General features: G+C 40.0%; 1 protein-coding gene across 1 annotated transcript; it reads left to right on the top strand.

Moving 5' to 3' along the window:
* Nucleotides 1-2,572: 2,572 nt before the first annotated feature.
* Nucleotides 2,573-6,759, top strand: LOC311122295 (uncharacterized protein; the record flags this gene model as incomplete). Its single annotated transcript, XM_084196680.1, has 3 exons — nt 2,573-2,580; nt 2,911-4,122; nt 4,624-6,759. The coding sequence occupies 2 exons, from the start codon at nt 2,573-2,575 to the stop codon at nt 4,031-4,033; spliced, it is 1,131 nt and encodes a 376-aa protein (XP_084052806.1). The 3' UTR covers nt 4,034-4,122; nt 4,624-6,759.
* Nucleotides 6,760-13,352: the final 6,593 nt, after the last annotated feature.

Below are 13,352 nucleotides of genomic sequence, written 5' to 3'. Positions count from 1 at the left end.
GTCTGGCACTGCAGGATTTGAGTCCATGGCGGCGTAGTGTGTTACTGATGGTAGGCTTTTTTTACTTTGGTCCCAGCTCTCTGCAGGTCATTCACTAGGTCCCCCCGTGTGGTTCTGGGATTTTTGCTCACCGTTCTTGTGATCATTTTGACCCCACGGGGTGAGATCTTGCGTGGAGCCCCAGATCGAGGGAGATTATCAGTGGTCTTGTATGTCTTCCATTTCCTAATAATTGCTCCCACAGTTGATTTCTTCAAACCAAGCTGCTTACCTATTGCAGATTCAGTCTTCCCAGCCTGGTGCAGGTCTACAATTTTGTTTCTGGTGTCCTTTGACAGCTCTTTGGTCTTGGCCATAGTGCAGTTTGGAGTGTTACTGTTTGAGGTTGTGCACAGGTGTCTTTTATACTGATAACAAGTTCAAACAGGTGCCATTAATACAGGTAACGAGTGGAGGACAGAGGAGCCTCTTAAAGAAGAAGTTACAGGTCTGTGAGAGCCAGAAATCTTGCTTGTTTGTAGGTGACCAAATACTTATTTTCCACCATCATTTGCAAATAAATTCATAAAAAATCCTACAATGTGACTTTTCTGGAAAAAAAATTCTCAATTTGTCTGTCATAGTTGACGTGTACCTATGATGAAAATTACAGGCCTCTCTCATCTTTTTAAGTGGGAGAACTTGCACAATTGGTGGCTGACTAAATACTTTTTTTCCCCACTGTATATATATATATATATATATATTTTACATTTACATTTGAGTCATTTAGCAGACGCTCTTATCCAGAGCAACTTACAGTTAGTGTACACTATGTACACTACCAGTCAAAAGTTTGGACACACCTACTCATTCAAGGGTTTTTCTTTATTTTTTACTATTTTCTACATTGTAGAATAATAGTGAAGACATCAAAACTATGAAATAACACATATGGAATCATGTAGTAACCAAAAAAGTGTTAAACAAAGAGATTCTGTAAAGTAGCCACCCTTTGCCTTGATGGCAGCTTTGCACTCTTGGCATTCTCTCAACCAGCTTCATGAGGTAGTCACCTGGAATGCATTTCAATTAACAGGTGTGCCTTAAGTTAATTTGTGGAATTTATTTCCTTCTTAATACATTTGAGCCAATCAGTTGTGTTGTGACAAGGTAGGGTTGGTATACAGAAGATAGCCCTATTTGGTGAAAGACCAAGTCCATATTATGGCAAGAACAGCTCAAATAAGCAAAGAGAAACGACAGTCCATCATTACTTTAAGACATGAAGGTCAGACAATACGGAACATTTCAAGAACTTTGAAAGTTTCTTCAAGTGCAGTCGCAAAAACCATCAAGTGCTATGATGAAACTGGCTCTCATGAGGACCGCCACAGGAATGGAAGACCCAGAGTTAGCTCTGCTGCAGAGGATAAGTTCATTAGAGTTACCAGCCTCAGAAATTGCAGCCCAAATAAAGACTTCACAGATTTCAAGTCACAGACGTATCTCAACATCAACTGTTCAGAGGGGACTGGGTAAATCAGGCCTTCATGGTTGAATTGCTACAAAGAAACCACTACTGAAGGACACCAATAAGAAGAAGAGATCTGCTAGGGCCAAGAAACACGAGCAATGGACATTAGACCGGTGGAAATTGTCTTTATGCGACGCGATGTGGGTGAACGGATGATCTCCGCGTGTGTAGTTCCCACCGTGAAGCATGGAGGAGGAGGTGTGGTGATGTGGGGGTGCTTTGATGGTGACACTGTCTGTGATTCATTTAGAATTCAAGGCACGCTTAACCAGCATGGCTACCACAGCATTCTGCAGTGATACGCCATCCCATCTGGTTTGGGCTTAGTGGGACTATCATTTTGCTTTTCAACAGGACAATGACCCAACACACCTCCAGGCTGTGTAAGGGCTATTTTACCAAGAAGGAGAGTGATGGAGTGCTGCATCAGATGACCTGGCCTCCACAATCCCCCGACCTCAACCCAATTGAGATGGTTTGGGATGAGTTGAACCGCAGAGTGAAGGAAAAGCAGCCAACAAGTGCTCAGCATATGTGGGAACTCCTTCAAGACTGTTGGAAAAGCATTCCAGATGAAGCTGCTTGAGAGAATGCCAAGAGTGTGCAAAGCTGTCATCAAGGCAAAGGGTGGCTATTTGAAGAATCTCAAATATAAAATATATTTTGATTAGTTTAACACTATTTTATTATTATTATTATTATTATTATTATTATTATTATTATTATTTTGGTCACTACATGATTCCATGTGTGTTATTTCATAGTTTTGATGTCTTCACTATTGTCCTACAATGTAGAAAATAGTAAAAATAAAGAACAACCCTTGAATGAGTAGTTGTGTCCAAACTTTTGACTGGTACTGTATGTTATTGTTAGATGAAGTTATGGGCCAATTTGGCATACACTTAGTGTGCAAAGGTAGCCAAAGAGCATTTTACGACACAGAGCTTAATGTGAGTTTCCTTGAGTAGCACTCCCGATCTTGCTCTGATAATGTGTGGTAATATTCAGAATACATTGTGAAAAACTAAAATCTTTGCTCACCATTTTTGCTCCATGCAGATGTACTACATCCATAACTAGCGATTTCTGCATTAGCATGGAGGAGTTTCTGCAGCCGAATTGTGTTGCATAGCAACAAACGGCAAACACAGAAAGGGTCCTATATTGGAGAGTAAAAGTCTTCTGGCACTCTGCTTAGGATTTTACCAACTTTAATAACTTATTTCGAGCCTAGAATCATCGATGTTACTACTAATCTGAAAACAAGACAAAAGATGACTATTGTTGCTCACTTGACTGTCTTAAGACAATTGTCAAATAATTAAAGATGTCAGTTGTTGTACAATTTCATGGGTATGCTCTGGGTATCACCTTTTATCTCAAATAAACAGTGTCTTTCTGCTGTTGTGGTTCTTTAACCATCTGTCTGACTTTGTCGTTCACACAGGAGACAGACGTGGCTATCGTGGATCCTCTGGGGAGCCTCAACAACATGATGCTGACGAGGCAGAAAGGTCTCTCTCCAGATCAGAACACCTTAAGAAAAACCATCTGAGACCGACTGGGAAGAAATCTCACTGCTGCTCTGACTGTGGGAAACGTTGCAAGTCTTCATCAGAACTTAAAATACACCAGAGAACACACACAGGAGAGAAACCTTACAACTGCTCTGACTGCAGAAATACTTTTGTTAATTTAATAGGTTTAAAATCACACCAGAGAACACACACAGGAGAGAAATCACCATATAGTTGTACTCAATGTGGGAAGAGTTTTACTCGGCCAAACACCCTGATAGTGCACCAGAGAACACACACAGGAGAGAAACCTTATAGCTGTACTCAATGTGGGAGGAGTTTTACTCGGTCAAGCTCCCTGAAAGTGCACCAGAGAACACACACAGGAGAGAAACCTTATAGCTGTACTCAATGTGGGAAGAATTTTGTTGCATCTTGCGATCTGACGAGACACCAGAGAACACACACAGGAGAGAAATCACCTTATAGTTGTACTCAATGTGGGAAGAGTGTTACTCGGTCAACCTCCCTGATAGTGCACCAGAGAACACACACAGGAGAGAAACCGTATAGCTGTACTCAATGTGGGAAGAGTTTTACTCAGTCAAGCGCGCTGATAGTACATCTGAGAACACACACAGGAGTGAAACCTTACGACTGCTCTGACTGTGGAAAGACTTTTGTTAGGTTAAGAGATTTAAAATCACACCAGAGAACACACACAGGAGAGAAATCACCATATAGTTGTACTCAATGTGGGAAGAGTTTTACTCGGCCAAACACCCTGATAGTGCACCAGAGAACACACACAGGAGAGAAATCACCATATAGTTGTACTCAATGTGGGAAGAGTTTTACTCGGTCAAGCTCCCTGATAGTGCACCAGAGAACACACACAGGAGAGAAACCTTATAGCTGTACTCAATGTGGGAAGAGTTTTGTTGCATCTTGCGATCTGACGAAACACCAGAGAACACACAGGAGAGAAACCTTATAGCTGTACTCAATGTGGGAGGAGTTTTACTCGGTCAAGCTCCCTGATAGTGCACCAGAGAACACACACAGGAGAGAAATCACCTTATAGTTGTACTCAATGTGGGAAGAGTTTTACTCGGTCAACCTCCCTGATAGTGCACCAGAGAACACACACAGGAGAGAAACCGTATAGCTGTACTCAATGTGGGAAGAGTTTTACTCAGTCAAGCGCGCTGATAGTACATCTGAGAACACACACAGGAGTGAAATCACCATATAGTTGTACTCAATGTGGGAAGAGTTTTACTCGGCCAAACACCCTGATAGTGCACCAGAGAACACACACAGGAGAGAAACCTTATAGCTGTACTCAATGTGGGAAGAGTTTTGTTGCATCTTGCGATCTGACGAAACACCAGAGAACACACAGGAGAGAAACCTTATAGCTGTACTCAATGTGGGAAGAGTTTTACTCGGCCAAACACCCTGATAGTGCACCAGAGAACACACACAGGAGAGAAATCTTATAGTTGTACTCAATGTGGGAAGAGTTTTGTTGCATCTTGCGATCTGACGAAACACCAGAGAACACACAGGAGAGAAACCTTATAGTTGTACTCAATGTGGGAAGAGTTTTACTCAGTCAAGCGCGCTGATAGTACATCTGAGAACACACACAGGAGAGAAACCTTACGACTGCTCTGAGTGTGGAAAGACTTTTGTTAGGTTAAGAGATTTAAAATCACACCAGAGAACACACACAACACAGGAGAGAAACTTTATAGCAGGAGATAAATGATATAGCTGTACTCAATGTGGGAAGAGTTTTATGCAGTCAAGTGGCCTTATAGTACATCTGAGAACTCACACAGGAGAGAAGACATATAGCTGTGATCATGTGACAAGAGATACTCTGATAAAATATCTCTGATCAAACATCAGAAAATACATACATGAAGGAGTTGTTTCATGATATCACTGAAATAATGTCACAGTGTAGAATATTTAAACATTGTAGTAGGCGCATTTTAATTAATATCACAATGTAGAACCCTAAACGTTTCCCCCTGTTCAATTTATTTCAGCATGATATGGATATTAGCCTCTGGGAAAAATCCAGGCTCTGAATTGAAAGAGTATACATGTGATTTAACAAAAAGTGAAAGAAAAAAAAAGTTGTGTTACACTTACCTTGTTGGCAACCCACTTGAATCAAAATGCAACACTTCAAAATGTAGCTAGCTGTTTTCTACAAATTGTCCTTCAACCAGTGATGTACACATTATTCCCAGATTCCATGTGGTGTTTGAGCTATTCGTTTTAACAGGACATGCAACCTCATCTCCCCCCCTCTTGCGCAATTGATTTCAACATGATATCGATGAAATAAGTGTTGCGTTCCTTTGTTTAGCGACCCATAAATGTAAATGCATCCCTCCAAAATGTAGCTGACTGTCTTCTGCAGGTTGTCCTCTAACCAGTGAGGTAAAAGTTATCTCCCATTTCCATGTGTTTTTTTTAGTTGTATTAGTTTCAACAGCAGGTACAACCTGATCTCCCCCATAATCGATATCAGTGACTTATTGTTGGTGCTTGTGCAGTTTATAAAGTGCTTGTTTTAATATGATTATTGTGGCACATTTGTGTAGATAGGACAGTTTAGGTTTCGGTTTTCAATATATCACAAACTGTTTTTGCATATTGGTTATTGATTTGGACATGTTAAAACTGTGTTTTGACATTGAGGTTTCCCACGTAGCAAAATGTCATTGAAAAGAAGACTATGCCTGATGTCCAATATAAACTCAGCAAAAAAAGAAACGTCCCTTTTTCAGGACCCGGTCTTTCAAAGATAATTTGTAAAAATCCAAAATAACTTCACAGATCTTCATTGTAAAGGGTTTAAACACTGTTTCCCATGCTTGTTCAATGAACCATAAATAATTAATGAACATGCACCTGTGGAACGGTCGTTAAGGCTTACAGATGGTAGGCAATTAAGGTCACAGTTATGAAAACTTAGGACACAAAAGAGGCCTTTCTATTGACTCTGGAAAACACCAAAAGAAATATGCCCAGGATCCCTGCTCATCTGCGTGAACGTGCCTTATGCATGCTGCAAGGAGGCATCCTCCCTCATGTGGTACCCTTCCTGCAGGCTCATCCTGACATGACAATGCCACCAGCCATACTGCTCATTCTGTGCGTGATTTCCTGCAAGACAGGAATGTCAGTGTTCTGTCATGGCCAGTGAAGAACCCGGATCTCAATCCCATTGAGCACGTCTGGGACCTGTTGGATCGGAGGGTGAGGGCTAGGGCAATTCCCCCCAGAAATGTCCGGGAACTTGTATGTGCCTTGGTGGAAGAGTGGGGTAACATCTACCAGCAAGAACTGGCAAATCTGGTGCAGAGGAGGAGATGCACTGCAGTACTTAATGCAGCTGGTGGCCACACCAGATACTGACTGTTACTTTTGATTTTGACCCCCCCCCCACCCCAGGGACACATTATTTGTGTGTGGAACTTGTTCAGTTTATGTCTCAGTTGTTGAATCTTGTTATGTTCATACAAATATTTACACATGTTAAGTTTTGCTGAAAATAAACGCAGTTGACAGTGAGAGGACTTTTTTTGTTGCTGAGTTTACATTCGGTTTTAGTTGAAAATATGTATTTTCAGGTCGTTTTTTCAACGACTTGACAACAACTTAATTTCAACGTACTTGCAGCCTATAAACATGGACGCAGTATAATAAATTGGTCTATAATCAGTTTTATTAACAATCTTACATCACTCCAGTATTTCTTTACAACATTCAAGTGCTACTTGTCTTTATTCCACTACTGAAGAAGCATGACTCAAATCACCTACTCATATTTCAAACATCCAGCTTGACAAATTATACATTTTTAATTATTCAATGCCTCGCCATTAAGTGAATTATTGCCAATACATATTAACAAAGGGGTGATCATTCTGTTTTGATATTTCATATTTACAATTCATGCAACATTTAGTAATCATAATTTATGCAACGAACTGACCATTTTGGGGTACAATTATATTGACATTGTTGCACTGCTTGTAGAATATCAGGGTTCATTCTCAGATGTGCCAACCCAAATGTACTAGAGTATGACATTGGGGACTCGGCCCCGATCCAACAACATGCCTATCGAGTGAACCCTGAAAAGAGAGAGAAGCTCCGCAGTGAGGTGGAAAGTTCCTACGGATATTGCAGGAGTTTCCTCTTGAAATCAGACATGTCCGTGGTAAGGACAACTTGGTTGCTGATTGTCTCAAGGGTGGGCAGTCAAAAGGATTTGTGTTTTGCATTTAGCCAGTGCGTTGTCATGGATCACAATTTATTTTGACTGCATGTTTTTCTGTATTGGAGATGAGTTTTGTTTGGGCTCGTTCCAAGGGGACGAGAGTTCTAGAAGCTAAGGAGTTTTAGGAAGACGAGAGTTCTAGAAGCCAGTGAGTTTGGAAGCTAGTGAGTTTTAGGAAGACCAGAGTTCTAGAAGCTAGTGAGTTTTAGGACGACCAGAGTTCTAGAAGCTAGTGAGTTTTAGGACGACCAGAGTTCTAGAAGCTAGTGAGTTTTAGGACGACCAGAGTTCTAGAAGCTAGTGAGTTTTAGGACGACCAGAGTTCTAGAAGCTAGTGAGTTTTTTTCTAGAAGCTAGTTCTAGAAGCTAGTGAGTTTTAGGACGACCAGAGTTCTAGAAGCTAGTGAGTTTTAGGAAGACCAGAGTTCTAGAAGCTAGTGAGTATCGTATCTGAAGATTATGCCTTTGTTAAATGTTTTTCATTAAGAAATGGAATGGTGTTTGTGTTAGTATCAAGAGGGAATGTTTTAGGTGTAACGCCACATCCAACAGACCGGAAGTGTGTTGTAGACAGGGGAGACTGGGGATTGGCCAGAAGAGGGAGCTTCATTGTTTATAAATAGGGGGGTTAAACGAAGAAGAAGACAGAGCGAGCAGCCATTCGGAGGCGTCGCTCCCCGGGTGTCATGTCACCTGTCATTTATGCTGTAACCTCGTGATTTTAATAAAAGCCTCTAACACGATGCAGCATAACGGACTCTTTGTTGACAGCAATAATGGCCACCATTCATCCGATACGACATAATGGCGCCCAACGTGGGGCTGGGTTTCCGTCTCTTCCTTGTTTCAGTCAACCGCCAGGCTAACTCGCTTTGAAGCATGGCCAAAAAAGGGTGAGTGTTTCTTACCGCTTCGGAGTTGGTTGGATTGGATACGACTTGTGTACACTGGAGAGATGTACCATTCCGACCTTGCCTCGTTATTGCGGTCGACTAGAGTCTGCTAAAATTTATTCCATTGGAAACGGCAGATAATTGGAAGTTTTTAGAGCATTAAACTGTAGGATTTAAGTATTGAAGTGATGATTAAGGCAGATATACGCATTCTTTAGGGCACTGTACCATTTAAGACCTCCAGGGGGGGCCATTTTAGATGTTGGGCCGACAAATCCGTTTACACGATAGAATGGGTGGACGGTAGGTTTCTTTTTTTTTAAAGAGAGCTCGGATTCATGAGGTTTAACCGATTGTGATTATGATTTGACTTTCGTCCGACGGGAGGTTTGATTGGGTCTAATTTCTCGGTGTAATGCTCATTAGTCCCGGTAGCAAAAACGGTAGGATAAATATGTTTAAAATTGATAGGGCAGTGCAGGTTACTTAGGGCTGGGTAGGCCGCAGTTAGCTAAAGGCTAATGCTGAATGCTAAATGTGTTTTGTGTCACAGTGTACCTAAGGCTAATGCTAATTGTGTTGTGTGCTACATGCTAATGTATCCTTAGAGACTCCATTGCGATGGATTAAAGTCTCTTAAATTTGTCTCTGTGTTTAAGTCAGGTTATATGTTTTGTGAGCGCTGTTAAATGTTGTTTGACTATAAGGGGGAAACGGGAGTTACAGCTGGACTGTTATTCTGTCTGTTTCGGGAGGGAGTAGAAAATCTTTCTTCCACGGTGAAAAGGTATTTTTGAATGGCTGTGCGCATGCGTTTAATTTTGCGACACTACACTACAGAAAGGGGGAGTTTATGGCACGAGATTAGGACACGTTTTGGTTTACGACACTAAAACTACGACATGCGGTTGTGCTCATCCTACAAAACAAAATGGTTGGTTGAGGTCATAGGTCCCATTTGGGAGCTGCAGGGGCAGACAGAGAAACACACGGACAAAGAGAAGATAGATTTTAGCACGATTATTCTAGTTTAAACTGCGATTGGTTAAAGATGAAACTTGTTTTGTAAACCTATTGAATTTATAAATTAGATATATGGTAGCGGATGATAATAAATTGAATTAAATAATTAAATAACGGATTAAAATAAAATAATGTTTTTGAGCGATCTATTTAGTTCTGAGTTTAGTCTTAGAGTGAATAATGTAGAACGAATGAATATTGAATGGTTGGAAATACTCAGTGATGGCATTAACTACTAAAAGCTGTTTCTGTGTCTTTGTCCCTTGTCATGAGAGACAGGAGAGAGGGGGAGCGAGGAGATACAGGAAGTGATCACGTGACGCGGCAGAGGATCAAGTCAAAAAAAAAAAGGTTACTGTTACAAGATATGTGATGTTATGACGATTTTACATAGGCTTGGCAAATGCTATTTCATTAAAAATTGCATTTTGGAAGATCTGTGTATCACTGGGGTTTGATTACAGATGTGTTGGGAATCAAGGATTGACATTGTTCTGTAAATTTAAGATAATTAGAGCTGATAGAGCAAGGGGTTATGGGAATTGGAGTATTGAAGGGTTAGAGGCTTTGTTTTTGGGGGATTGCTTTGAAGTTGACTAACTTCATTTACTTGAATTTGATGGGTGGTGGTAATATAGCCACCACTAATGGATAAGTTGGTGACATAGGATATAGGAATAAAAATTGGTTTTAATTATTCAGGATTTTTAATGGATTTATTTTAAAAAATATATATATTTTTTGGAGTTGTTAGGTTTATATTAATAATTTAAGGGGGGAAGCCATAGGTTATACAGTCTAAAATAAAATAATTCATAGTAAAGGAATATAAAAGAGTAGTTACAATGGGGAGAAAGGACAGCAAGGCTAGAGGAAGGTGATTACACCGATTGATATAGGGGTAAAATAGTAATCCTTTAACTAAAGGAGTGTTAGAAAGTAGGGTTAGAAAAACTAATGGCAGATGTTAGTACACCTTTCTCACATACGGATTCAGCAAAAAGTACAGCTTAGGGATGTTTATCCTCAGCTTTCAGTGATCATCCAGCAGGGTGATTATGGCATCAGAGATGAAGACGAATAAACGACGATAAAGATGAATCCATAACTCCAGAAGGAAGGAAATGAGATGTCTGGAAGAGAAGAGTGAGGTTAAAGAAGATGAGGATGATGAAGATGAGAGTGATGATGAAGAGGTTATGGGTGGATATGACTCTGTGATCAGAAGGAAGTTGGCAAGAGAGAAACGAAGAAGGATACACGAGATTTGATCTCTGATGAAAGTTGAACGAAGAAGGAGACAAGAGATTCGAGTTCTGATGAAGAAAGCGATGAAGATTTGGAGATGAAGGGTGCTTTATGTTCAAGAGGATTTTATCCTACAATGACTGGCAAAGAAGAAATAGGAGATATAGACCGAGGCGTATCAGGCCTGGAGGAAGCGACGACTTTGGGAGAGGTAAGAGAGCTAGAGGAACAGCTCGAGACGCTGAAGATACAGAAGAGGAGAAACTGCTGAGAGGATCCCAAGAATTGGAGAAGAACAAAGAAGAAATAGAAGAAGGAGGAAGATTTCAGCTACACTTCCAGCAACTTTCAGAAGACTGTTATAATTGTGGACAGATTGGTTACTTTACCTGGGATGGAAATGCGCCAGGAGAAAACAACAGAGGAAGATAAAGGAGCAAGTGAAGATCACCTGTTAGTGCCTAGAAGAGACGAAGGGGGGTGTCAGCTGAGAGAATCGATTAGAGAAGAAGAGAAAATAGCTAACAATTGAAGTTAGGGAATCAATGGAGCTCTGCTATAAAAATCAAAGAGAAATCAAAATAGACATACTAATATTAGAAGATACTGTTATGGCAGTGTTGGGAAGAGATGCATTGTTTAAATTGAAGTGTACAATAAGATGTACACTAGACGACTGGGTTTTTGGGAATCATTTGCTTAAAAAAGATAATATCATAGGAAGGATGATAATCTATTGTTCTGTCTATTAGACAATCTGTCTGGAAAAATAAAGTTAAAAGGGGTGACTATTATTCTGGGTTACATTCTTACACTAAGGGATTTCAGGCTAGGCTAAAAGGTGTTTAGTCGTTTGCCAAGTGTGTGTAAAAAGTCAAAGGCAGGTGGGAACTTTCCCAATCACATATTCTAACATTTGGTGGTAAAGGGATTTTGTAAATATATCAGTGGAAAAAGGTTTAAAAGTTATGAGAGAAAAGATTGGATTAAAATAAGTTAGGAGTAGATTAGGGTTGAAGGAACTCTGAGACAGTAAGCTAAGTTTCAAAGTTAGTAGTAAGAGAGAGAACAATGGTGAAGGACACTGTAGAGTAGGAAGATCAAGGTAATTATAGGGGTATTTTGTAGTTTGAAAGTCAGGGATTAGAGAAAGGACTGAGAGTTGGGGAAAAAGTGACACTAGTGGTGATAGATGGAAGTACAAGCAAATACAATTTTTATATTGGGGGAAAAACTAGGAGTAACTAAGGACATTAACACTTCAGTCTATTAGAACAACAGTAAGAAGCAATTTAACTCTTTCAACATTGATAGGTATTAAAGCCATAAATATATCGCATTTGATTATAAGGGAACCAATACAGCACCAATTTTAGGGGAAAGAATACTTATTAGGGTTAGAATGGGGACGTTCCTCCCATATGGAGAGATAATTATGGAGAATAAGTATTGTTATCAGGACCAGGAGTAGAAGCTGTTGCACCTAGTCAAAGGAGGGATAGTTTGGAAGAGGGTTAGGAGTGACTGTTCACTTATTTGGCGTAATGTTACAGAGAAAGGTCAGGGAGAATATATGTGTACTTATCTAGTGCAAGCATTAGAAGTTGTTCCGGTTAAGAATTATGGGTTAAAGGGCTATGTAATTCGTAAAGTGATGCTTATAATGGAAGATTTGAGGTCTGTTGAAGCTTCCGCAGTCACCAAGGGAGTTCAGGAAGAGTAGATTACAGTAGTCACTCCAACAGTAGATAATACACAGAGGATAATGGGAACTTTTGCACTAGAAGTAATTAGGGTTGATACAGCAATTAAGTCAACTACTTTAATGGTAACTTTGGAAGGGATTAGTGATACGATGGCAATAGCAAAAGAGGGAGTATGACATCGACAACAACTTTTCTGAAATTAAATGGGGAATTTTAGACTCATGGGTTATGTTACGGATGGAGAGTGCTGTCAATGATAGTACGAATGGGGTTAAAATAGGAGAACAGATAGTAGTAGAGAGAATATAGATTCATCATGGAGGACAGGATGAGATCTTTGATTTTGATGACAGACAAGGAGAGGTATCTGATCAGTACCGCTTGTTCTTCTGTTGTGGAAATTAGAGATAGATTAACTCATTCTGTAAGATCAGTGAGGAATCTTGAGGGTCCATGTCTGTTGAGAATTCCAGCACCAAACATGTTAGACAGTCACGCGGCCTCTATCAGGTATGGGTCAGTCTTATGCTTTGTCATGACTGTGGTATTGGCAACAGTCATTGACAGATAAAATAATGTCGTTGTCAGAACAGTGGTTTAAGCCTAGGGGTAGGTGGAATTGGGTTAAGTGAATTAATTTGGGTGCATTTGTTAGATGGAAAGGAAATCAGGTAACAACGGAACCTTGAAGTATTCAGGTGAAACATTGAGGGCTAAAAGTTGTTTTATAAAACATAGGATATAAGGGTATGTTTATGGGAATATCAGATTGGGATGTTATATGATAACTTTGGATTAGCATGAACATAAGGTTAGAGATGACAAATATAATGTAACTTTTTATGTACCAGGTAGTAGAAAAGCAGGACTTTGATGGTTAAACGATTAGCTTTTGACTGACAATGTGACTATGGGGAATTTTAGAGATATTTAGGGGTTTGGGGGTGATAAAGCATATATATATACTTACATTAGGGATGGACAGGATTTGGTTACATGTCAACGTTGAAGCTTCCATATGAGGCTTTTACTATTAAAAGAGGAGTAGCACCGAACACAGATCGATCTGAAATTAGAGTTCAAAATAGGATGAAAAGGGACATGTCATAGGCTTCAAGCCTATCATTGAAGGATAAG

The sequence above is a fragment of the Coregonus lavaretus genome (genome assembly GCF_964263955.1).
Source record: "Coregonus lavaretus genome assembly, contig: HAP1_SCAFFOLD_536, whole genome shotgun sequence".
Taxonomy (NCBI): Eukaryota; Metazoa; Chordata; class Actinopteri; order Salmoniformes; family Salmonidae; genus Coregonus; species Coregonus lavaretus.
This window is presented reverse-complemented; position numbering and strand designations above follow the sequence as displayed.